This window comes from Homarus americanus, unplaced genomic scaffold, assembly GCF_018991925.1.
Source record: "Homarus americanus isolate GMGI-L3 unplaced genomic scaffold, GMGI_Hamer_2.0 scaffold30535, whole genome shotgun sequence".
In the NCBI taxonomy this organism is placed as follows: Eukaryota; Metazoa; Arthropoda; class Malacostraca; order Decapoda; family Nephropidae; genus Homarus; species Homarus americanus.
The window spans coordinates 6075546-6103287 of record NW_024732440.1 but is presented as its reverse complement, the minus strand read 5'-3'; the positions used below and the strand labels follow the sequence as shown (position 1 = coordinate 6103287).

The 27742-nt window shown below is 44.2% G+C and overlaps 1 protein-coding gene across 1 annotated transcript in view; it reads right to left on the bottom strand.

The window, feature by feature from the left end:
- LOC121868788 (zinc finger protein 423-like) overlaps window positions 1–27530 on the bottom strand; it is a 47454-nt gene extending 19924 nt beyond the window's left edge. The window contains exon 1 of the mRNA XM_042369707.1: window positions 27300–27530. Coding sequence (XP_042225641.1) covers window positions 27300–27405 — 106 coding nt within the window. The 5' untranslated portion in view covers window positions 27406–27530. The remainder of the gene's footprint in view (window positions 1–27299) is intronic.
- Window positions 27531–27742: the final 212 nt, after the last annotated feature.

Below are 27742 nucleotides of genomic sequence, written 5' to 3'. Positions count from 1 at the left end.
CGTAGCATCATAATAAAACACAAGGTCCTATAACACGGATTGATTTTTAACTCTGGATTTACGCAATTGTATATATTATTTTCTTTGTTTCCACCAATTCTATAACTTGTCTGGATAAAAAAACGATAATAAAAACATTAGACGAGCGACTAGTGGCTTCTCATTCATCCACTCGACAACCAACCTTCAAATTTACATGAATTAGTAAAGCTTGGTTCTTGTGGTCAGTGTTATTAGTGGTTTACAAATCAGATATTTTTCCTTGTTCCTCCACATCTTTCTAAAGTTACTATAATTTCTAAAAAATTACGCGTATATAAACAAAACAGAAAGACAGAAGAATTACTTAACTGTATCTGTCTCAGTTTATTTTTATATTCTCATAAAATTTGGTCTATTTAAAATATGAGTAACGAAAAGCGTCTGTCCATAGGCTTCCGGCAATTCAATTACATAGGAGGAATGAGCCCAACCTTGAACGTGGACTGTCGGATTATTATCACAGACTAAAGAGCAATAAATAAGAAATTCAATAGTGTAACATGTCACATTACTCTGGACACGGCTGGACTGCCACTAGATGTCTATCATTTTTTGGATGTATATAGTAAAGATATTGATTTTTTTTTTAGATTTCCAATTTGTGTGGTGGTCACTTGTAGGAAGGACAAGAGAAAACAACCGTAAAACATCATATGACGAATGAAAATAAGTGACTCGAGTTGAGGATGACATGGTAGTAGGAGTTGATACTACATACTACAGTATACTGAAGTTTTACTGACCTAGGAGACGAGAAGTTGGGTTACACAAGACCCTGGCGCGACCACAGGTATTACGGCGTCCCCCACAACATGAAAGACAACCGTACACTCTTGAATGTTCATAGAGCGATAAAAAGGTTACCTGGACTGAAAACCAAGATCCTTTTTGGCGAAGCTGAAGTTTCCGTCAACGGTCTAACGCAGAATACATGAAAACAAACAGAGACCTTCAAAATAAATTAAAGGGTATCCTATCACGAGTTGTGACCAATATCCAGTATATCACCACAAGTCACAGTTTTAAAATGTTCAAGGCACATCCACATGACACTAACAGAACTTCTTTCCTCTACACCGGGTAATGTATGGGGCAGCTGACCCGAGACGGTGATTATATTGTCTCAAACGTATTTGCCATCGAATAAGACTGGAGAAACATTAGGCAGGTTACTGTGTCACGTTAAAAATACACAGTACACGGCGTCAAGAGTCAACAAACTGGAGACTCGACTCCTTGTCACCGATGTTAGAATAATTCTAACTGGTTAGGATAACGCAGAAAAATAATGTCTAAAAATATTATATAAAAATTATAGGGAGATTTCAACTTCGCTATATAATTTCATTTGGCACCTGATCAAATTAACATGCAGAATAAATTGAAAAAAATTGCTTGTTAAATATTAGTCCCTACTTGATGCTAGGTAAAGGTGTCTAATTAACAGTGTCAATATATTTTTTGTACGTTATTTTTGTGAGGTATATTCTTATGTGCCTCTACAAACCTAGAATCTGAACCAGCTCGTACGCGCACACTTATGTGATCAAAATATATCCACATATCTGCAATTCATCATCACGCGGCCAAAAAACTCGCCCAAAACTTTTTCACGATGCGCCATGACCAATATAGTGTACTACAATTTCATTCGTCACAGTTGTATGGCCAAAAGAATATTCTCGTGTAATGAATTAAAACATAAATTGTCTAAACTCGTAAAATAAATTACAATGTGATTCTGACAAACCTTTTCATCCCTCTAATGTCACAGCAGGAATACGCATGGCTCACTACGATAACCTGCCCCTTACCCCATTTTCCACAACAACTTTTCTTGACGATAAAACTTTTTTCTTTCCACTCCAAGGTGTGATAATAATTACAATCACTACTTGTTAATACAATATCACGTCTTTACAAAGTTTTCCTTGGACGGAGTGTGAGGTGAGGTGGAGGGAGTGCGCACATCACTAACACTACACGCAGTCTCACTGCCAGCCGTAACCCTCAGCGCCCACATAACATCTCGCTGCCGTCCCCCACGCCCACCACACTCCCCGCCGCGCCACCACGCCTCACCCTCATACAGGCAGAGAGGGCGGGGGAGGGAATACCCCCTGGGGAGTCGTGGGGAGAAGGGCGCGGCCCCTGGGGACGCCTGCTGGCGGGTCCACCGCAGAATTACACTACACTCAACTCCACACTCTTGTTACTCTCTGGGTTGTCATACTCCCCTCCAGCTCCTTCCTTCCTACCTATTGTAACATCACTAAACAAAACATACAAATATAAAATTAACTATATTCAACAAAGGCTTAACTGTACAAGTCCGCAATAATCACAAAACTACTGGAAAAAGCAAATACTGCTTACACAAGCTTCGACTTCAAGTCCAGCGACCCCTACACACACCCACGTCGACACTAACCTAACTGGCAAACCCTCAAATAAATGTATTCAATTAATTAGATTTTTTATGTCCTTGCCATGAATGTAGTCCGGGTTTAAAATGTTACTCTTGTTCGTCCGCGTGTCGTTCACAAAATTTGGTGCGTGCATCGAGAGGTTAACAGTTTTCAAGGGGAACTATCCTATGTTCCGACGGTTCACTGGTACGAATGATGGATGGTACAATAGTTAGGTGAAGTGACGTTAAGTTATTGAATCTAATTTACTTTAAGTTGTGTTTAAGTCTGGTTAGGTTGGGACTGGTCAAGTTAGGCTACGTCACCCTCGCTGACTATTGAACCTCGTAGGGACAAACACACTAACAGTTTTCAAGGGGATGTTTTGAAACTTGAAGGGATCAATGAGGCTGTTGCTACACACCTGGACCCAGCTGTAAATACCTGTTTATGACAACCAATACCAAGCAACCAGACGAAACCTATCCAAGTAGTTATTATATTAGTTTTTGTTTTTCGCGTCGCCCTCTACAACTCGGTGCATATGACCAAGAGATCGCGTGTATAAAATAGTTTATTCTGCATACAAATTCAGGTTTATTTGTCTCTCTAACTAAAGCATAATAAGCAGAAGAGGATGTCTTATGTGTGTGGTAGCTTAGCCGCCTGAGAATACACTACTAGGAAGCTATTTGTGTTGGATAAGAACTGTCCAGATATTATTTACTTAACATTAGGTGAAGTATTTTATTTGACATGTAATTAAAACACTTCAAATAATGCCATATATGATATTATTCTAGTTACAATTTTTTTTTTATTAAATGGTGGAAATTCATAAATAAATGTGGTGTTTAGCCCTGGCAGAAAAATATTTGGTAGATCGTTATTTTGGATTTTATGGAGGTTCTGTACTGTAACTGTCCACCTCCCCGGTACAGCATGATGATCGGCCATAAAGTAAACACATTCCTATTACTTTAACTTTCTACGAGTACATAATGGCTGTAATGAAAGAAGCAAGAGAAAGCCTAGTATGTTTTTATTTATATTTTTTTTATGCGTCAAAAATGGATTAGCCGAAAAACACACACGCACGCATAAAAATTAATCATCAATAGACTTCAGCCTGGAAATTTTCAGACAAATTCAGTTATCTGATTTTGAAGATCTATTCTGAAAAATTTTCCCGCCTTCCCCGCGATAACGACGAGTGAATGACACGTCCCAAAAATACAAAAAAATTATTCAAGCCAGTAATCGCTTTATGTGATCCCTGCACGGATTGGCTCTGTCCTGAAATTTTCGAAAAAGTTTCACATATGATTCCGCTGCCACTGTTCGGCCTAGTGCTGCTATTGCGGCCTAGTGCTGCTATTACATAATAAATAATATAATAATAATACCACTACTGTTTAATGCTAGTCCTACTACAACACCACTACAATACTACCACCACCACTACAACAATCATTACTTCTACTACTCAATCTCCTTTACTACAAACACCGCCACCACAACTATTACTACCACTATGACTATAACAACTACAGATACTACAACTATTACCATAACTACGAAACTAGAGCCACCAGTCACCATCACTTGGCACCATTGCGGGCACCCGCGACTCGCTTGGCAATCATTGGCACCGTGACTCACTCGGCACCATTGTGGGCACCCGTGACTCACTCGGCACCATTGTGGGCACCCGCGACTCACTTCTGGGCACATTGGGCACCGCGACCACCTGCACCATTGTGGGGCACCCGCGACTCTGGCACCACTGTGGCACCCGCGACTCACTTGGCACCACTGTGGGCACCCGCGACCACTTGGCACCACTGTGGGCAACCGCGACTCACCTGGCACCACTGTGGGCATCTGTGACTGCTTGGCACCACTGTGGGCATCTGTGACTCCTTGGCACCACTGTGAGCACCTATGAGTCACTTGGCACCACTGGGGGCACCTATGAGTCACTCGGCACCACTGTGGGCACCTATGAGTCACTTGGCACCACTGTGGGCACCTATGAGTCACTTGGCACCACTGTGGGCACCTATGAGTCACTCGGCACCACTGTGGGCACTTATGTGTCACTCGGCACCACTGTGAGCACCTATGAGTCACTTGGCACCACTGTGGGCACCTATGAGTCACTTGACACCATTGTGAATAAAGGTGTAGTTTCAGACTTGCACACTGAACCATGTAAATTCTCAAGGAATTTTTATAAATACACATAATGTTGAGGACAAAAATCAGGTGGAAACCATGACCAAACATTTCAAAATTTTCGTTACTCAGAAAACGGCAAATAAAAACCACCACTGAAATCTTGTGTGTAACTTTACAGAAAACAAAGGCCTAACCAAACCTTGTGTATATATTGTTCACTGCTACGAAGATCAGGCTAGTTCATTACCTCTGACGGTCAAGTGGCAAATTCTCAACTTAAGTGGAGTTTATCCTTGTTAATTTTACAAGTTTCTTTCGTTGTTTCTACAAATGGCTTCATTAACAACAACAATCACGTGACCACGCCAAAATATACATACTCGGTAAAAGTTTTTTTTTTCCTCACAGCAGAACTGACTAATGGTTTACAGTCTTCCGGGAGAGGATGTTCACAATAACGAGAAGCTTATCCCGGGACGAGAGGTGGGATAGTGCGCGCGTCGTGGTAGAGAACGACATAGGCTACAGAGTAAGACAGAATCTACATACGGTGTTAACAAGACGGAGGAGAGAAGAGGATCCAAGGTGTTCATACGGAGTCATATTTCCCCTACAAGTTGAGACAAAAACATCACTAATGTATTAATTATCATCATTTTTATGACACTGGACACATTAGTACGAGAGACAGTGTTATACTGGTCACCAAGCTCCTGTGTACCTGGCAACGTGGTCGACACTACACTACACTCGACCTTTCACTTCTCCAATTGTCAAGTATCCATTTACCGCTGGGGTCGAACCATCAACCTCTCCATTACATTATTGATATTTTTAAAAATCTGATGATGTAATTAATCTTCCAACACACCTGATAAACAAAATCGAGTGTTTCACCTGATAAACATTTGTGTATCTCGGTGTTTAATGTGTCTAATATGTGTTATGTGGAGATAAAACACACACACACACACACTTACTTTCATACATGTGGTTAAAATGACTACAGCGGATACATAAAGTGTGGAAATGAACAGGTGAGCGCCTCCCTACGTCAGGTATAATCATCCACACTCAAGTACTGAAGGAGCCATAGTGAAGGATTCTCCTACCAGACAGTCACCTCAACACCTGACGTATGCGCCCCGAACACTGTAGAGCCCTCCTGTAGAGCATCGACACAAACAAACACAAGATGACTGCTTCAATACCTTCCCCGGGGACAATACCCGTACCATATTGACAAAAACATTAATTGTCAACACATATCTGGGAACAGGAGCGGTTTACCAATAAGGAGTAACAATTTCAGGTAAAAACAAAAAAACAAAGACATTTACTGAAAATATTGGAACCTGATCGTACTTTGTGTAGGCTATGGTAGTCAACACCCACACACTGTACAGTACTTAATTAAAAGAATAAATAAAGCTACGTGGAACATTATAACCATACCAGCGAAGTTACAAATATTTAAAACAAAAGAAGTTTACATGACGCTGACGAAATAAACAATGACTAAATGTACTTCCTACGCTACGGAAATATGATCAAGCTTAGGAGTACCAAAGAAAAAAGCCTCTTTCACCATGTCAATTAACCCTTCGAGGACGAGTTTTTAATCCGCTGGGGAAAATAACTTAAATCATCGTCCTCAAAGGGTTAAATCATCGTCCTCAAAGGGTTAAATCATCATCCTCTAAGGGTTAAACCAATCCTCAAAGGGTTAAATCACCATCCTTAAAGGGTTAAACCATAATCCTCAGAGTTAAACCAGAGTCCTTAAAGGGTTAAACCAGAGTCCTCAAAGGGTTAAATCATCATCCTTAAAGGGTTAAATCATAGTCTTCAAAAGGTTAAGCTATCGTCCTCAAAGGGATAAGCTATCGTCCTCAAAGGGTGCTTATCGTCCTCAAAGGGTTAAGCTATCGTCCTCAAAGGGTTAAGCTATCGTCCTCAAAGGGTTAAGCTGTCGTCCTCAGAGATGTTATATCGTCCTCAAAGGGTTAAACTGTCGTCCTCAAAGGGTTAAGCTATCGTCCTCAAAGGGTTAAGCTATCGTCCTCAAAGGGTTAAGCTATCGTCCTCAAAGGGTTAAACTGTCGTCCTCAAAGGGTTAAGCCACTGTCTTCCTAAAGGCGAATGGAACAGTTACTTGCGTCACTGAGATTCGTGCATCTCATTGACTGGTGACAGGCGCGCCAGTGTACAGCAGCGTCCAGCCGTGTGCCTCACCGTTCAATATCGGCGGCCAACATCCCTGCCCGTTCAACTACACTCAAATTTCCAATTAAAGCAGCATAGCCACTAATTCCCAACCCATCCCGGGCCATCACCTGCTCCCCGCCTCCGGTAGTCCAGGCCTACACACAGACTACTAGTCCCTCATGACCTCGGCAGAGTTTACCCCTGAGAGTTTCATCCCGAGCTGATCTTTCAAAACATTTCATCCATATAAACTCATAATTCACCAAAGACTACCCCACCCTCCCAAATGATGGATACGATCTATCCTGGATGACCTCCTGCTACCTAGCTTCAACTAGTCGTCCAACCACACCTAAGTAGTCTTCCTATCCATAAATATGCGAAAGTTTTAATAGCATTCAAAATTAATCCCTGATGATTAACTACTATCCTGCCACTACCAAAGATTCATAGCTAGTCCCCAGTCTCCACTAGCTAGTCCCAGTCTCAGCCCCAGCCTCCACTAGCTAGCCTCAAGCCTCAACTATCCCTCCTATTACCGTGGAAAGTCGTCCTATTCTTCATAATGTGATACACAGTTTAAAAAATAGGAGGTGTGGTAGGTGGGGGAGGGGGGGTGTGGTAGATGGGGTGAGGGAGGTGGGTAGGTGGGGGAGGAAGGTGGTAGGTGGGGGAGGGGGTGGTAGGGTGGGGTGAGGGGTGTGGTAGGTGGGGAGAGGGTGGGGAGGGGAGTGGTGACTTCAAGAGGGGATGTAGGTTGGGGAGGGGTGGTGGGGGGAGGGGGGTGGGAGGGGGAGGGGGTGGGTAGGAGGGGGTGTGGTGGAGGGGTGGGAGGGGTGGGTGAGGGGGTGGGTGAGGGGTGTGAGGGGGTGGGGTGAGGGGTGGTGGGTGAGGGGTGGGTAGGTGGGTGAGGTAGGTGGGTGGGAGGGGGTGGGTGAGGGGGTGGGAGGTGAGGAGGGGGTGAGGGGTGAGGGGGTGGTAGGTGGGGTGAGGGGGGTAGGTGGGGGGGGAGGGGGTGGTGGGTGGGTGGGGTGTGGTAGGTGGGGTGAGGGGTGGGGAAGGGGGTGGTGGGGGAGGGGTGGGGGTGGTGGGTGGGGGTGTAGGTGGGTGGGTGTAGGGGAGGTGGTGGGGTGGGGTGGGGTGAGGGGTGTAGGTGGGTGGGGTGGGTGGGTGGGTGGGTGAGGTGGGTGAGAGGTGGGTGGGTGAGGGGTGGTAGGTGGGTGAGGGGGTGGAGGTGAGGTAGGTGGGGGGTGGTAGGTGGGGTGAGGGGGTGGTGGGTGAGGGGTGGTGGTGGGGTGGGGGGTGGTGGGTGAGGGGGTGGTAGGTGGGTGGGAGGGGTGTGGTGGGTGGGGTGAGGGGGTGAGGTGTGGGGTGAGGGGTGTGGTGGGTGGGGGTGGGTAGGTGGGTGAGGGGGTGTGGTAGGTGGGTGGGGTGTGGTGGGTGGGTGAGTGGTGGGTGAGGGGTGTGGGTGAGGGGTGGTGAGGGGTGTGGGTGAGGTGTGGGGTGTGGGGTGAGGGTGGGGTGAGGGGTGTGGTAGGTGGGGAGGGTGGTGTGGTGGGAGGTGGTGTAGGTGGGGTGAAGGTGGTGGTGGGGGTGAAGGTGTTAGGGGTGTGGTAGATGAGGTGAGGGGGTGAGGAGCTGCTCTCAGGTGGGATACTCTAGGTGGTCGGGGCACTTGAGGGGGTCGGGGGAGGAGCGGGCTGTGATCCTACCTGAACCCAGCCGCCTTGGGAGCCTTGACACTCTGGGACTAAGACGCTACTACAACACACACACACATTACTACACTTACCACACAAGACACACACACACACATATGCATACATACACTACTACACACACACACACACACACATATGCATGCTACTACACACACATACAGCACATGTTACTACTACTACCACACACACATAAGCGCGACACACATACTACTACTAGCACACGCTAATACCACTACTACAGAGACACACACAATTACTATTAGTTTTACAGCCACTACCACTACTACTACTATTAGCATACCACACCACTACCACTACTAGCTCACGCTACTACACACACACATTAGCGTATACCACTACTAAGGCACGTACTACCACACACAGCACATACTACTACACTACTACAGAGCATGCTACTACATACTACTACGTATACCACAATACTACTATAGAAGGACGTTACTACTACTACCACACATATTAAGGCATGACTACTACTACTACTACATATGAAGTATACTACTACCACTACTACTACTTTAGTTTTACGTTATTTTGGCTACTACTTACTACTACTAGTTTCACGTTACTACTACCACCACCACTACTAGTTTCACGTACCACACACACACACATACACATACTACTACACACAGTTACACATACTACTACTACCAACAAAAAAAATGACTGAAAGAAATGCACATATTTAATGAAATAAAAATATGATATATCAAACAGACATACTATGACACAGTAGGCGTCGTATTTCACATCTTAGGATGTAGAAACAGACAGACAAATGTACAGTACAGGGGTTATTACTTATATTTACTACTAGAGTTCATGGCGACGAGGGGATAATAATGAAGGCTGGTAAAGATATATATAGAAAGGATTATGGAACTGGACATAGGGAATTATATCACTGTTGGTGTAGGTATGTCTGGTGACGGGGGAGGTGTGTGGGGGTGGGGGACTGAGGTGTGTGGGGGATGTGTGGGGGTGAGTGTGGGGGGGTGAGGTGTGGGGGGGTGAGGTGTGTGTGGAGGTGGGGGTGAGGTGTGGGGTGAGGTGTGTGGGGAGTTAGGTGTGTGGGAGGGGTGAGGGGTGTGGAGGACTGAGGAATGAATGGAGTTTGGGAATGGGAGGGGAGGGGATGGTGGTGGAGGGGCATGGTGGGAGGGAAGGGGTGAGGGGAGGTATGGTGAGGGGAGGGGTAGGGGAGGGGTGGAGGAGGTATGGTGAGGGAGGGTATGGTGGGAGGGGGAGGAGGGGTATGGGAGGGAGGGGGAGGGGTATGGTGAGGAGGAGGGTAAGGTGGGAGGAGGGGGAGGTATGGTGGGGGGGAGGAGGAGGAGGGATGGTGAGGGGGGGAGGAGGGTATGGGAGGGAAGAGGAGGAGGGAGGGTATGGTGAGGGGGAGGGGAGGGAGGGCATGGGAGGGGGAGGGGGGGAGGGCATGGAGAGGGGGAGGGGTAGGGAGGGTGAGGGGGAGGGGTAGAGGGTGGTAGAGGGGGAGGGTAGGGAGGGTAAGGGGTGAGGGGAGGGGTAGGGAGGGTATGGTGAGGGGGGGAGGGTATGATGAGGGAAGGGGGGGAGGGGGAGGGGTAGGGGATGGGCGGTGAGGGGAGGGGTGGGGAGGAGGGGGAGGGGTAGGGGAGGGTATGGGAGGGGGAGGGGTGAGGGGAGGTGGGAGGGAAGGTAGGGGAGGAGGGGAGGGTATGGTGAGGGGAGGGGGGAGACGGAGGGGAGGGTAGGTGGTGACGGGGGGGGAGGGGTGGGAGGGTATGGTGAGGGGGGGAGGTAGGAGGGAGGCGGTGGAGGGGGGAGGGGTAGGGAGGGTATGGTGAGGGGGGAGGGTATGGTGAGGGGGAGGGTAGGGAGGGTGATGAGGGGGAGGGGTATGATGAGGGAAGGGGTAGGGAGGGGGGAGGGGTAGGGAGCGGTATGGTGAGGGGGAGGGTAGGGGAGGGGTATGGTGAGGGGAGGGGTATGGTGAGGGGGTGAAGGGTAGGGAAGGGTATGGTGAGGGGAGGGTATGGTGAGGGGGAGGGCATGGTGAGGGGAGAGATGGAGGAAGGGAAGGGGTGAGTGTGAGGGCAGGTGGGGTTAGATGATTTCATTTTGTGGGCGGTGCTTTTGGGACTACCAGCCTGGGACGCACACACGCTAGCCACATACTGCTTACCAGCACTTGCTTTGGGGTTTTAACACTGTATTTGCTTTACCATACTGCTTTTTAACACTGCACTTCTGTCTGACCATTTCTGGCCTCACTAAGGGCTCTGCATCTGCCCTCACCACACCGGGTCCCCTCACTGCACCTCTGCCCCTGACCCACAGGTGACCTCACCAAGGGCCCTCAACACTGCACCTCTGCTCTGACTCACAGATCTCTCACCTAAGGCCTTAACACGCACTGCTCACTACCTTATTTATATAGGACCTAGGGTTGGGGACCAAGGTGGGGTTGGGGAGGGGCCAGTGGTGGGAGGGGGCCAGTAGTGGGTGGAGGGGGCCAGTAGTGGGGAGGAGTGGGGCCAGTAGTGGGTGGAGAGGGCCACAGTGGTGAGGGGTCAGTAGTGGTGGGGGAGGGCCAGTAGTGGTGGTGGTGAGGGGTCAGTAGTGGTGGGTGGAGGGGCTGCAGGTGAGGAGCAGTAGTGGGTGGAGGGTAACAGTAGGTGGGTGAGTGAGTAAACAGTAGTGGGTGAGGGAGGCAGTGGGTGAGGATAAATAGCAGTGGGTGGTGATAAACAGTGTGGCAGGAGGGGGACAGTAGTGGTGGAGGGGACAGTAGTGGTGAGGGGACAGAAAGTGGGGGTGGAGGGACAGTAGTGGGCAGGAGGCCAGCAGTGGGTGTGGAGGAGGAAATAGCAGTGATGAGTAGGACAGTAGTGGGGGTATATAGTGGGTGGAGGACAGTGTGGGTGATAATAGAGTGGGTGGAGGAGTAACAGTAGTGGGTGATGATGGATAGTAGGGGTGATGAGTAAACAGTAGTGGTGAGGAGGAGCAAAGTAGGGGTGATGAGGAGCAGCAGTGGGTGAGGATAAAATGAAGTGGTGGGAGGGGGTCAGTGGGAGGAGGGGCCAGTAGTGGTGGGAGGGGCCAGTGGTGGTGGAGGAGGGCCAGTGTGGGAGTGGGTGGTGGGAGGGGACTCAGTAGGGTGGTGGAGGCACTCAGTGGGTAGAGGGGCCAGTAGTGGGTGGTGGAGGAGGGCCAGTAGTGGTGGGTGGAGGGGCCAGTAGTGGGTGGTGGAGGGGGGCCAGTAGTGGGTGGTGGGAGAGGGGTGGGGTAGGTGGTGGGAGGAGGGGCCAGTAGTGGGTGGTGGAGGAGGGGCAGTAGTGGGTGGAGGAGGAGGGGCCAGTAGTGGGTGGAGGAGGCCAGTAGTGGGTGGGAGGAGGGGGGCCAGTAGGGTGGTGGAGGAGGGGGCCAGTAGTGGGTGGTGGAGGAGGGGGCCAGTGGGAGGAGGAGGGAAATGGGTAGGGTGGAGGAGGGAACAGTAGTGGGAGGAGGAACAAGAGTGGAAGTGGGTGGAGGGGGTCAGTAGTGGGTGGATGATATGAAGAGTGGTGGTGATAAATAGGGAGAAGTAAATAAAGGGTGAAGATGATAGAGGGTGAAATATCAGTAGTGTAGGGAAGAGGGAAATAGTGGGTGGAAGAGGGTCAGTAGGGGGGTGAAGAGGGGAAAGTAGTGGTGGAAGAGGGGGCCAGTAGTGGTGGAAGAGGGGCCAGTAGTGGGAAGAGGGGGCCAGTAGTGGGTGGGAAGAGGGGGCAGTGGGTGGAAGAGGGCAAGGCAGAGGTGGAAGAGGGCAAGGCAGTGGGTAGAGGGGAAGGCAGTGTGGTGGTAAACAGTGGCAGGGAGGGGGTGGGTAGGAGGGGAAGCCAGTAGTGGTAGGAGGGGGCAGTAGTGGTGGTGATAAACAGAGTGGGCAGTGTAAAGCAGCAGTGGTGGTAGAGAGGGTGGAGGATGAGGAGGGGCCAGTGGGGTCTGGAGTGGTGAGTAGTGGCAGTGCAGGAGGGGCCAGTAGTGGGTGGTGAGGGCAGTAGTGGTGGTAGGAGGGGCCAGTAGTGGGTGAGGAGGGGACAAGTAGGGGGTGGAGGGGCCAGTAGTGGGTGGAGGGGGGCCAGTAGTGGTGGCAGAGGGGGGGGCCAGTAGTGGTGGTAGAGGGGCCAGTAGTGGTGGTAGAGGGGGCAGTAGTGGGTGGTAGAGGGGGGCCAGTAGTGGGTGGTAGAGGGGGGGCAGTAATGGGTGGGAGAGGGGGAGCCAGTGCAAAATTGTAAAGGATCACACACACAAACACTGTAATTCCTAACCTAACCTCCTGAAGCAATAATTTAAATAACACTTGATACTTTTAAAAAACACAAGGAATGGAGCTGCGAGAGACGAACACTGGTTACTGTCAACACTACGCCTCGCTTAATGTTACTGTTAAACTCACTGATCTGAACTGGGGATAAAACGTAATAATAACAAATATATAACGGAAACAGACGGACGAAATATTAGTGTTGATAAATATTTTTAAAAAGATATGAAAAAGTAATGATAGTAATTATACCTTTATTATTATTATCACCGTTATTTTATTATTATTTATTCTCTACTTTAGGCAAATATATAGAAGTCATGGTGGTTAGGTTAAGTTGGGTTAAATTGCTAACATACACCTGCAGTCTGTTCCCGTTAAGTTAGGATTAGTTAGATTAGGTTAGGTTAAATTACGCCGCGTTAAAGTAGATTTGATAAACTTTAGTTATGTTTGATTGGTTAACCTTAAAATTACATCTGACGCCATTAACTTCGGTAATGTTAATTAATGTTAGTTATGGTTTACGTTACGTTAAATTAGGTCAGGTTGACGTTACGTTAAATCGGGTTAGTTTAAATTAGAGGAAGTTTACCTACGTTAAGCTGTTACGTTAAGGAGGGTTAAATTAAGTATAGTTTCATTTGGCTGTTAAAGTAAATTAGGTTAAGTTTGGGCTGTGTGGAGGTAGTGGCCGCAGAGGCAGGCAGGATAGTGGGTGGGAGGGAGTCGTGAGGGCAGGCAGGATAGTGGTGTGGGAGGTAGAGGCCGGTGGAGACAGGCAGGATAGAGTGGTGTGGGAGGTAGAGGCCGTGGGAGGGCAGGCAGGATAGTGGTGGTGGGAGGTAGAGGCCGGTGAGGAGGCAGGATAGAGTGGTGGAGGTAGCGAGGTTGGCCTCCCAGGGGCCTCGTGGACCACTACAACTCCGGGACCGTGCACACGCACTGCCACGCACCCCGCACGTAAGCGCACTCAACAATGCCACACACCCAACCCTTGGACACTGACACCACACGCTGCCACGCACTTACCTCATGCGCACTCGATCACTGGGAGCGCCTCAATAATGCGCATTAATATACTCCAAACATGCGCACAAATGCCACGCACCCACCTACGCACAGTCGAAATTAACCTAAGCACCCAAAACCAGCACTTTTCTCCGTCCACCCCGCACAGCCATGACCACTTATCAGCGGAACCACCGCAAACAAACTCAAGGAACACGGAGCTCTTCCCTTCACAGTCCAGGACCACATCGTGTAGTCTTCTCTATACACGTGAGGTCTGGCGAGATGAGAGATGGTAACGTCGTGGAATTAAAGAGTAAACGAATAACCAATCAAGTTTAGAGGACTTTTTTTTCCTCATAAGATTAAAACCCACACCGCCTTCACTCCCTGCTGACTTGACTGCTGGATGTCTTAACACCATCAGGAAGAGACGTCCCAAGCCGTTTGTGGCGGTAGATCAACGGCGGGAAGGGGAGGATAGGGAAGGATAGGCAGGGCAGCAGAAGGAAAGGGTAGGGAAGATGGAGAGGCGGGGCACGGGAGGGGGAGGAGGCACCATGACACCCCCAAACCCCACCATCACCCTTCACCTCTCACACCCCCCGTCACCCTTCACACCCCCCACGTCACCTCACACCCCCCGTCACCCTTCACACCTCACCATCACCCTTCACACCCCAACCCACCAAGTGGCCGCCAACACGACGCGACACTTCAGCTGAAATACTTCCACAGTCTATACCATTGACTTATGCAGGAGAGGAAAGACCAACTCGCAATAATGGATGACTCTTCTCCATAACCTAACACTTATATAGATACTAGATTCAACACTACCCCCCTCTCTATTCTAACGTTAACTATATTTTCTATTTAAACCATTTAATAAAACAAATCTTACATTATCTCTAGAAAAAAAAGCTCACGATTGAAAGCCCCCCCCCCAAAAAAAATATATATATAATTTACCAATATATAACTTTTATGAAAACTCTTAAATAAAAATAATTCAGAAATAAGACTATATCACTGCAGTAGTAAACGCAACACCAACATTGTATACTGTACCGTGTTAAATTTATCCGAATACAGGATATTACCGAGCTGAAATTAACATCGCATGAAAATATTATTATAATCGGTAAATTAACACAAAAACCACAATGTTAAGTAAAGGGCTAAACAAATAAAAATTAAAAACTGCTACGGGGTTATCACAAAATTTATACGTTAAAACTTATAAATTGAAGAACAAAAATATATTAAAAACAATGAAATTCTAAAAAAATAAATCTTTCCAAGGCTTTAAATTAAACTAACCAAAAGTTTAAAAGTTCAACAAATAAAATATAATACGAGTTTTGGTAACACTAGGAGGCTACAGAACCCCTAGTTAAGTCTCTGTTGTAAGTTATATCCCACCCAGGAAGTGTTCACCTTTATCTGTCTCACCCAGGAAGTGTCATCACCCTTTATCTGTCTACCCAGTGTCATCACCATGTCTCACCCAGGAAGTGTCATCACCTTATCTGTCTCACCCAGAAGTGTCACACCCTTTATCTGTTCAAGAAGTGTCATCACCTCTGTCCAGGAAGTGTCATCACTTTATCTGTCTCACCCAGGAAGTGTCATCACCCTTTATCTGTCTCACCCAGAAGTGTCATCACCCTTTATCTGTCTCACCAGAAGTGTCATCACCCTTTATCTGTCTCACCCAGGAAGTGTCATCACCCTTATCTCACCCAGGAAGTGTCATCACCCTTTATCTGTCTCACCCAGGAAGTGTCATCACCCTTATCTGTCTCACCCAGGAAGTGTCATCACCCTTATCTGTCTCCCTGGAAGTGTCATCACCCTTATCGTCTCACAGAAGTGTCATCACCCTTATGTCTCACCCAGGAAGTCATCACCTTATCTGTCCCGAAGTGTAACATCTGTCACCCGAAGTTCACTTTATCTGTCTCACCCAGGAAGTGTCATCACCCTTTATCTGTCTCACCCAGGAAGTGTCATCACCCTTCTGTCTCACCCAGGAAGTGTCATCACCCTTTATCTGTCTCACCCAGGAAGTGTCATCACCCTTTATCTGTCTCACCCAGGAAGTGTCATCACCCTTTATCTGTCTCACCCAGGAAGTGTCATCACCCTTTATCTGTCTCACCCAGGAAGTGTCATCACCCTTTATCTGTCTCACCCAGGAAGTGTCATCACCCTTTATCTGTCTCACCCAGGAAGTGTCATCACCCAGGAAGTGTCATCACCCTTTATCTGTCTCACCCAGGAAGTGTCATCACCGAGAGCCACAGTGTCAAGGCCTAGATGCACTGACCTGATGGAAGTTTGACCCCTTGGAGGAAATAGTTAGTTCAGGCCTGATTTACCGTCTCTAACTATCTCACTCCGGCGTTGTGCTCAGTAAGATAAAAAGTTCATGAATTGGTGTGTGTGTGTGTGTGTGTGTGTGTGTGTGTTTTATAAAAGGTAATAATCACGTTTTATCAATTTATTATAATCTCTACAATATCTTTCTTAAATCCACATTATTTAGTGAAGTGAGACGTAGATGTAGTATGTGGGTTAAAAATAAATAAAAATGTGAATTACTGTACCTCCGCCTTCTGATTATTTTTAATTCTGTTTATTTTCGCAATTTTTTCCTTGGCAGCAAAAAATAAAAAAAAATCATTATGTTTGTTCTCAGTTCCGGCTACAACTCTGATAGCGGTAAGAAAAACATTACAAGGACTGAAAAAAAAAAATCTTTCATCGTGAGAAAATTCCGGTAGGTGATCAGAGTCAAAAATTTGTTGACAAAAATTTACCAAATTGTTTTTTATGGTCCTTACATGTTCTTACTGTCGGCAACCCTAAAAGTCCATCCACTGCGGTCACGTATTCAATTTCGGTGTTCCAATATTTCGCGTCTTTCTCGAGCGATCTATTTGGGGACTTTTTTTTTTTAACAAGACTTTACACATTCGACAATCCTGCGTGAGATACGATTAATTTACCGCAGTTCCCGTAAAGCGACGTGTGAGAGGGGTCAACCGGGTCATGGTGGTGTCTCCCGAGCACCGACCAGCGTAAGGTGTTGATTTGGTTCAAAGTTTCAGATCTAAACTTCAGTATAAACTTTTCATTCTTTATCTAACTTATATTCTTCGTCACAAATTATTCTCACAATTCCTCCAGCAAGTAAAAATAAAATACCACAGCGGAAAATACAAAAAAAAATAGTTAAAATACCAAAGTTTTTATGTGACAATTCCTCAAGAGACCATAAATCTAAAACATCAAGGGACTCTGTAAACACCAGGTATGTTTACGATTCCTGCTTCATCAGTGTTGACGAACTCTCTTGGCGTTATTGTCACCGAGGCCAACTTACTGGATTTCCATTTATAAAAGTAGTTCACCGGAAATTGTTGGAGTTTGGTGCGGTTTATCAATGGACAATCAGGCCGCGCGGTCACACCCCAGACACCTTGAGGACTCAGACTTGTTGCCAATATAACGACGGTAAGTGACGCCCCCCCCCCCCCTCAAGGTTCGCACCATGAATATCCCTTGTAATTGAAGACGCACCAACACACACAACTGGCTTGGCTAAAAAATAAAAAATAAATAAAAATAAAAAAGCATCCAAAAGCAACATCTAAGTTACTAATTATGAACTAGATTTTATCCCCTAACTAGTAAATTAAAAGACACCCGATATTAACCACATTGCCAACTCGATCAAGAACTCGCAGATCGATCAACCATTTGCGAGTTACGTTCAGTTAGGTTATCAGTGACGATTAACAACGAATTTATCATTGGTAAAAAAATTTAATCTTAAAATTTTGCTTTACATTCATCAACCATTAATCGTTTCAAATCGAATTTCTGCTAAATGAGTTTGAAAATCAACATGCAAAATAATATTAAACAGATTCCACTTATAAATAAATGATAAACGTAAATCAGGGAGGTATTACTGCCTGGGAAGATATTGGAAGCATAATGTGTTGTCTAATGGTAGACCCTGCTGCCATATGGCATCACAAAAATTGTGACCAAGTCCCAGGTTGCTGATCTGACTTTCTGCCTCATTTACACACAATTGCAGGGTCTCAATTGTTTCTCTTACTTTGACAACACAACATACATATATTGTTTCTTGGTATTGATTTTTCATTTTTGCATTTCTTTATGGTTCTGTATCATTATTATTAGTGCTATTATTATTATTATTATTATTATTATTTTGTTTTTAATTTTGTATTATAAATTTTATTTACTATGAATTATTATTATTATTACATTTTCGCCCCCAGGCCCTGATGTGGGTCAGTGACCTGTGCCCGGGTGGGCTAATCCCCGTAAAAAATAAAATCAATTAGTAACCCCCAGAACACGTAACAAGTGTACACAAAGGCGAGACTGGCGAGAATGTGTTCATGTAGTAGCAGAGGAGGACAAAGTAGCTATCAGGCAATATATTAATCACAGCTGCAAAAGTAATCCCATTAACATCACCACCAACCTTGTCTTTCATGATAGTCTTGTCGTGTTTACAGGAATACCGAGTCGACCAAAGCAACATATTATTATTACTCAGTTGGTGTTTTTAGTATTCAAGTCAAGGACAAACATGAACTAATTGACTTAAAAGAGTGCGAGTGGAGGGAGTGTGGTGGTGGGGGTGGTGGTTGGGGATGGTGGTGGTAGTAGTGATGGTAGGGGTGGTGGTAGTGATGGTAGGGGTGGTGGTGGTAGTGATGGTGGTGGTGGTAGTAGTAGTAGTGATGGTAGGGGTGGTGGTGATGGTAGGGGTGGTGGTGGTGGTAGTGAGGTGGTGGTGGTGGTGGGTGTGGGTGGTGGTGGTGGTAGTAGTAGTAGTAGTGATGGTAGGGGTGGTGGTGGTAGTGATGGTGGTAGTAGTAGTGATGGTAGGGGTGGTGGTGGTGGTAGTAGTGGTGGTGGTGATAGGGGGTGAGGGCGGCGATGGTGAAGGGGGTGTCTATGGTGAAATGGGTGTAAAGGGCGGTGAAAGGGGGTGAAGGTGGCGAGAGGTAGACTTTGCCGGTGGGGGAAGGATTAGTAGAATGGTGGTAAGGGTGGTGGTTGGAGTGCTGGGGGTGTTGGTTGGGGATGGTGGTGGTACCAGGGAGTGTTGGTGGTGAGTAATGGTGATTAGCAGAGGGTGGTGGTTAGTTAGTGGGGTGGCCTAGTGGTGAAGCATATGTACGACATACCGAATAATGAAAGAAAATTATATAGTTCCAGAAACCTCATTTATCTACATTACAGAACGAATGGATGTAATAAATATTGTTAAAAACCTCATTTATTTATACAGTTAAGGATAATGAGAGAATATGACCAAAAATGCAGCGTCGGTCGAACTTCCTAAGCAACGGTCATTATTAAACGTTAAAAAATACTTATCAAACCCAAAGTAGTGGACACAGAAAAACCTCAGTGTAGTTATTAGTAAAGCTGTCAGCATAAGAACGAGAGTCGAGGTCCCAACCAAAACAATGTAATAATGGTGACCGGAAGTAGCGGCTCACCAACACACACACACACACACACACGCGCGCGCGCGCGGGCAGATCACGAGAGACAGCCCCCCCCCTCAACTCCTGTCTAGCAAGCATCAAAACGAAAGCCGAAATCATACCCCCCAAAAATAAAAGGATTCACTGAGGGCTGAGGCTTTGCACAGTTAAAACACTTGAGGTTGACAGATCATCTCGAGGAACAACATAATGAAGACACAGTTGTTCTTTTCATTAAAATACCAACACAGACGAAATTCATAAATGAGACCGGTATACAATACAGTACGGGTACAGTGACCACAGACTAATGAAGTTCTAACTATTAATGTTGAAATATACAGATTGTAAAAAATAAAGCACAATATTCACTTTGAATAAATTAAATTAGGGCCGTGTCATGGTCAGAACCCACACAAAAGTACCGGTACATTACATACAGTACATATTTATAATGGGGCGGGGCGGGGCGGGGCAGTGTGTGGAGCGGCGCGCAGCAAGACACCAGGGTGATCACGAAGGCCAGCTGTAAGCATGTGGTACATTCCTGGGCCGATGTCCTCCCCTGTATTGGTAATTATGATGGAATGACAAGTGTATATTTCACAGCACCAACCTAAGTGGCAGAAGGTTCACTCGCCAACAACTATGTGTACACTGGACAACTTCCTGATAACACACAGGTAAAGCAGACCAAATGGATTCCAAATATTCCACAACACAAATTGAATGTGAGTGAAAAAAAACAACTGAAAAAAGTTGTTTACACGATGAGGCAAAACACTGGCGTTCAGTTCACCGCAGAGAGCAATTGTAAGGATCAAGAACCTTAAATTATACTACAACAGACTGTGCATGACTCCCTGCCTGACTCACGGTGGTGCGGGGCAGGCTCCTTGAAACATATCCACACTTTTTAGTTATTTTGTTTACTTACACACGGAAGATTGCCACAGAACCTCTCAATTTATAAGAAAACATATTCTTAAGTAGATACGTTTGTCCTCTAATTAAAACACCAAATGAAAAACTCCGTACACGTAACCTATTCATTTTGAACAAACATGAAAACATTTTTAAAGACAGTTTTTTTTAATTAATTCTAATTTCAACTATACATTAAGATAACCCTATGATAAGTCAACCACTGAACTATAATGTTAATCGGATGGTTAAGAACATTATTTTGTCCTAGATCATCAAACGGTCCATATAAAGAGCAGCAAAATTAGTGTCGACATTCACGAATCTTCTCATATAACGCTCTACGCCTCCGCCTGCACTGTCTTCACTCGACTGGAGGAGAGGAAACTGGCTTCTCAGACACCAATGTTTCCGGTACTTCTCACTTACTGGATGAAACAGCATGGCTGATAAGGTAATGTTTCCCCAGTAAAACCTCTTGGTCAACTTAGAACACAAGGGAGAAAATTATAATGATTAACACACCCAGGGAGAGGCTAACACACAAAATATCAAGAGAAAAATACAGCCAAATTATTATCATGAAAGTGACAAAAATTTAAGCTACAGTACATATCTAAACCCGAGTGTAGATTTAAATTTGTCTACATCAAGACAGAATCGAGGATTTGGGCAGTGATGACCAATGGCATAAACTTAAATAAAGCTTTAATCTATACATCTGAAGTGGATATCTTAAGGTAAAAAAAATTACACTAGGTCAACAAACCATTATACGATTCATCTTCGTTGTGCCTTTGTCGAGACGCTGTCAACCACCTGACAGCGATACCACCACGATCAATGAATCGTTGGGTCGTATCAAGTTTTCCATGACCAAGAAATCACGAGAATTCGACACCCCCATTACACAACCAACCAGTCACGACGACGAGAGCTTCATACGGTGATCGCCACCTGTGTTGAAAGTTGAAGCCTATTTAACGTCAAAACACCCGAGAAAAAACCTGCCTCCTGACACGAAAAGTAGTTAGGCTTAAAATGTTCTCCAAGATACGATATATTTTTTGTTATATCGGTCATTTTGAAGGACAACGAAGTAATGGTGACACTCGAAGGTTGACAATAAATAAACGCATGACCACTGTATGAAAGTGAAATATAAGCTATGATACTGACAGACGCCTCAAACCACGAGAAAGGAGTGAGTGAGGTTAGCGGAGTCAAGAGAAGCTAAGAAAGACCGTTTTATAATTGATAATTTCAATCAACATCCGTTATATAAAACAAAACTCCACGAGTTAAAAAAAAATAACCATTTACTAATTTAATTGACGGAACTGGTTTATTAGCTTTTAATATTTTGTTAAATGAAATATTAAGAGGTCAGTCAGTATTCTTTTCATTACTTCCCCCAGTTTTTAAGCTAATATATTTTCTTGCCTATTATAGAGAGAAAACATCAGCTCCTTGACCCAGCAATTTTTCTCAGGGTATTTTTATTATCTATACTGGTGATAATTGTTTCTTGTGCGAGTTATTGCCCGTTACTTACTCCTCTACCCATTGACGGTCAGGTTAGGTTCGTTCGATATTTTAAAGGTTAGTTTAGATTTGTTTTTAAAGATTAGATTAGTTTGATTTTTAAAGGTTAGGTTAGGTTAGCGTTTGTAACTGCCACATTTCTCCAAGAAGTAGTTGGACATTTGTATAACACATTGCCGTCAGCTACTGAGAATAGTGAAAAACAATCTGAATCTTAAAAATTGGTAAATATAAGGTGGTAAGATACCATTTTAGTAGTTTCAACCCCACATTTTCCGTATTCTTAAAAGCCCTTCCCACTTTTGAGTTTATATGGACCTGCTGCATAGTACTGCGCCGCGCTCTTTTCCGTAACAGGTTGTACGCCAAAATATCTAGCTTTCAACCACTGAGAAACAACTATAAAATAAAAATAAAGTCTACAAGTCGACCCCCAAGTTAAAACAAGAGTAATATCCTTTGTATGTACAGTACAGTTTCACCCAAAAGTTCGTTAACTCTCCCAGCCCGTATTGATGCACTGCCTGCTTCAGATGTTTGAAACTGTCTCGGTACCAACCAGAACATGAAACCGATACGAATGAATCTAAAGGTTCGAAGTAACAGACTCAAGTTCTTACATCTGAAGCAGACAGTGCAGCAATAGCGGGCTGGGAGAGTTAACGAACTTTTGGGTGAGAGACTGTACACATAAAAACATCGTAAGGATGGTTCGGTGTCAGTATGTTAGTTAGGTTCATTCGCTGTCAGTATATTCGTTAGGTTGGTTCGCTGTCAGCATGTTTAGTTAGGTTGGTTCGCTATCAGTATGTTTAGTTAGGTTGGTTCGCTGTCAGTATATTCGTTAGGGTGGTTCGCTGTCAGTATGTTTAGTTAGGTTGGTTCGCTGTCACGGTTTAGTTAAGTCGGTTCGCTGTCAGTATATTCGCTAGGTTGGTTCGCCGCCAATCCGAATTAACAGTACACAAAACAGTACGTCACGCTGCATCTTTTGCCATTTTTTTACAGGGATTAGCTCACCCGGGCACAGGTCACTGACCCACATCAGTGCCTGGGGGGCGAAAATGTAATAATAATAATAATAATAATAATAATAATAATAATAAACGTTTTAATACAAAAATTAATTTAAATAATAATAATAACCATAAATACAAAAATGAAAAAATATATCAAAAGTGAGAAACAATATACAGTATTCATGTTGTGTTGTTAATAGTAAGAGAAACAATTGAGACCCTGCAATTGTGTGTAAATGAAGCATAGTAAGATCAGCAACCTGAGATTTGGTCAAAATTTTCGTGATGCCATATGGCAGCAGGGTCTATCATTAGACAACACATTATGCTTCCAATATCCTTCAGGTGGTAGTACCTCCCTGTTTGGTACACCCAGGAGTTACTGGCATGATAAAATGTTACTTCCCTTCATATATATTGTACCGTTACTGTCCACAGGCGTTAATCCCTCTATAACTGAACACGGTACAACCTAACCTAACGAAAATAAAAGACGATTATCAATATGGTACTAGAAGACAGGGTGCGTATTGCATGTATAGTCACCATTTATATATCTCATAGTCCATTAGGATTCAGTAATAGTGTGAACCAGATACACATTAAAGAACCAGATACACATTCAAGAACCAGATACACATTAAAGAACCAGATACACATTAAAGAACCAGATACACATTAAAGAACCAGATACACATTAAAGAACCAGATACACATTAAAGAACCAGATACACATTAAAGAACCAGATACACATTAAAGAACCAGATACACATTCAAGAACCAGATACACATTCACGAACCAGATACACATTAAGGAACCAGATACACATTAAAAAGAACCAGATACACATTAAAGAACCGAATGCACATTAAGGAACCAGATACACACATTAAAGAACCAGATACACATTCAGAACCAAGATACACATTAAGAACCAGATACACATTAAAGACCAGATACACATTAAAGACCAGATACACATTAAGGAACCAAAAAGATACACATTAAAGAACCAGATACATTCAGAACCAGATACACATTCAAGAACCAGATACACATTAAAGAACCAGATACACATTAAAGAACCAGATACACATTAAAGAACCAGATACACATTAAAAGAACCAGATACACATTAAAGAACCAGTACACATTAAGAGAGACCAGATACATTAGGAACCAGATACACATTCAAGAACCAGATACACATTCACGAACCAGATACACATTAAGGAACCAGATACACATTAAGGAACCAGATACACATTAAGGAACCAGATACACATTAAAGAACCAGATACACATTCAAGAACCAGATACACATTAAGGAACCAGATACACATTAAAGAACCAGATACACATTAAGGAACCAGATACACATTAAAGAACCAGATACACATTAAAGAACCAGATACACATTAAGGAACCAGATACACATTAAAGAACCAGATACACATTAAAGAACCAGATACACATTAAAGAACCAGATACACATTAAAGAACCAGATACACATTAAAGAACCAGATACACATTAAAGAACCAGATACACATTAAGGAACCAGATACACATTCAAGAACCAGATACACATTCAAGAACCAGATACACATTAAGGAACCAGATACACATTAAAGAACCAGATACACATTAAAGAACCAGATACACATTAAAGAACCAGATACACATTAAAGAACCAGATACACATTAAGAACCAGATACACATTAAAGAACCAGACACACATTACACATTAAGGAACCAGATACACATTAAAGAACCAGATACACATTAAAGAACCAGATACACATTAAAGAACCAGATACACATTAAAGAACCAGATACACATTAAGGAACCAGATACACATTAAGGAACCAGATACACATTCAAGAACCAGATACACATTCAAGAACCAGATACACATTCAAGAACCAGATACACATTCAAGAACCAGATACACATTCAAGAACCAGATACACATTAAAGAACCAGATACACATTCAAGAACCAGATACACATTCAAGAACCAGATACACATTCAAGAACCAGATACACATTCAGGAACCAGATACACATTAAAGAACCAGATACACATTAAAGAACCAGATACACATTAAAGAACCAGATACACATTAAAGAACCAGATACACATTAAGGAACCAGATACACATTAAAGAACCAGATACACATTAAGGAACCAGATACACATTAAGGAACCAGATACACATTCAAGAACCAGATACACATTAAGGAACCAGATACACATTAAAGAACCAGATACACATTAAAGAACCAGATACACATTAAAGAACCAGATACACATTAAAGAACCAGATACACATTAAAGACATTAAAGAACCAGATTAAAGAACCAGATACACATTAAAGAACCAGATACACATTAAAGAACCAGACACACATTAAAGAACCAGACACACATTAAGGAACCAGATACACATTAAAGAACCAGATACACATTAAAGAACCAGATACACATTAAAGAACCAGATACACATTAAGGAACCAGATACACATTAAGGAACCAGATACACATTAAAGAACCAGATACACATTAAAGAACCAGATACACATTAAAGAATTCTAGCGTGAAAACTTTCGGTAGTTTGTGCTGGTTCAACATAACTTCACCTAACTCCCTATTATTTTGTCGGCAGGATAAATCAATAATTACTACCTCTCATTCCTCCATTTTATCTTGACTAAACATCCATAAAATAGCAGAGGACTAAAAACACAAATTAATAGGAAAGTTTGTGTTTAGGACCGAAATAAACGTCGTGGAAAATCTGCTAAATTTCTTCTCTTGGGGAGGATCTTGTATATAAAGTATTTTAAAACAGGATAACATGAACAAACCGAACCTAACTTAATTATCTCAATGTTTTAGTTAAATCTCATTCCCGAAGGTCAAACTGGGTTATTATTGGTTCATTTTACACAGATTGAAAATATAAAAGGTATCGTGGCCACCAATATGGGACAATTCATATATAGTGAATCACGTGCGGGTGGAGGAATGACTCGCCTTTTGTCAGATACTGTACCGGCATTAGAGGATCGTGGGTGTTCATATTATATTCATGTATGTAAATCAGAGGCCACAATCTTAAACTCTTCCAATAGACAGCTGTTAAGAGGAAAACTATCTTCACTAGTGGGAGAAGGCAAGTCCGCAGCAGCCTTCCTTCCCTAAGCGTTCACTCTTCTTGAAAGTCCGCCTGGACACTAAGCATTAGACATTATAGTACTGAATTGAACCTTGTTACTGATGAGCCGAGGTGAGAAAGTGAATAATCTTGCACTCAAGACTTAAATAACCAAGTAGTAAAATTTAAAAAATGCAGCAAATTTCTCAAATCAGTCTTATATAGTATAGGGTGGATTAACGCTTACCTATATATTACGTCTGACAAGCCTATAGCCGCCCGACGGAAATGGACAGGGCATTGGAAAACAAGTAAAACTGGTTGAAATATGCAATTACAATATTAATCCATAAAACTACACATTTAATTATGAATCGAGTAAAACATAAGTTTGAAGCCAACTTGTGACACAACCATACACAGCTGGGTACAAGAGACTAAAATAGTAATTTGACAGCACAGTAATGTAGCTACCCAAACCTAACCAACATAACTAAACCTGACGTAACTAACAAATAACCTAACATCGTTATATTAGGTATGGATGGTTTCTTTCGTGTGGCCAGAAAGGATTTAACACCATCGTCTCCAACTTGGCTGTACCATACAAGTTAAAGATTTCCAAGGTTCAAACTCATTTATCCAGAACCAACACATTGAATTCACAGTATTTGCATTAAGTCGGATTTTCAGTAAAGACAGTCAGATACAGCGACAATGTGACGCCCACACTCTACTTTTAACACTTATGGCAATCGGTGTCCTACAACGGAACAGCCATTTGCTGCCATATTCAGTAATTTGCCAGTTCAGTTACACCACTCCCAACAATTAACCCGTACCGTCGTCCTGCTGCATATAGCAAATGTCGAATTTAGTCAATAATACCACCCAACAATCACTTTTCAAACGGTCATTACTTAACACGCATCTAAATTTCCAAACGCAATAACTAACACTAAACATTCGTGGGAGCAGCGTTGATATATATAGTACAGTAGTCGTCAAATAATGTCCTGCTCATTGGCGTTTGCAACAAGAGCCAAGCCTAGACCTGTCAATACCTTCGCTTGTGACTCCCGTTTTGTTTATTAGACAACAGCCGGCAGACACTTCCCCCACCAGTGACGAGGAGACGACAGCCAGTGTCGTCGGGGACCACGGTACTCGTCCGTCACCATGCACGTGCTTGCTTGCTTGCTTACTTACCTTCATTCGCCACACTGCCGGTTTTGCTGTCAGGACCGTTTTCCTTATTTGCTTGTATCTTCTCTATTAACAATTCCAGCTTGGAACTGTTGCCTTTAAAGAGCATGGTACAAATACTTTCCGTTCTTTCGTATCATAGTCTTCACCATTGGTTTCAACGGTTCTTTAACACATCACGGAACACTACCAAGTACGCGGTAACCTGAAGGAGCATTGACACCCACCCGTAAAGCGCTGGGTCTTCCCGTCAACTGAAACTGTGCTGGCTCTTGCACCCATCCTTGGGGAGCTCAGCAGGGGGGGGTGGGACCTAAGGGGAGGAGCTTAGCACCCAACCCGTGCGTTCATTGGTCCCTCCGCGCCCAAAACTCATCTTCATTGGCTAGCAAATAAATAAGCCAGCCTGTGCTAATTGTCTCTTTCTCGTGACAGTAGATACACAT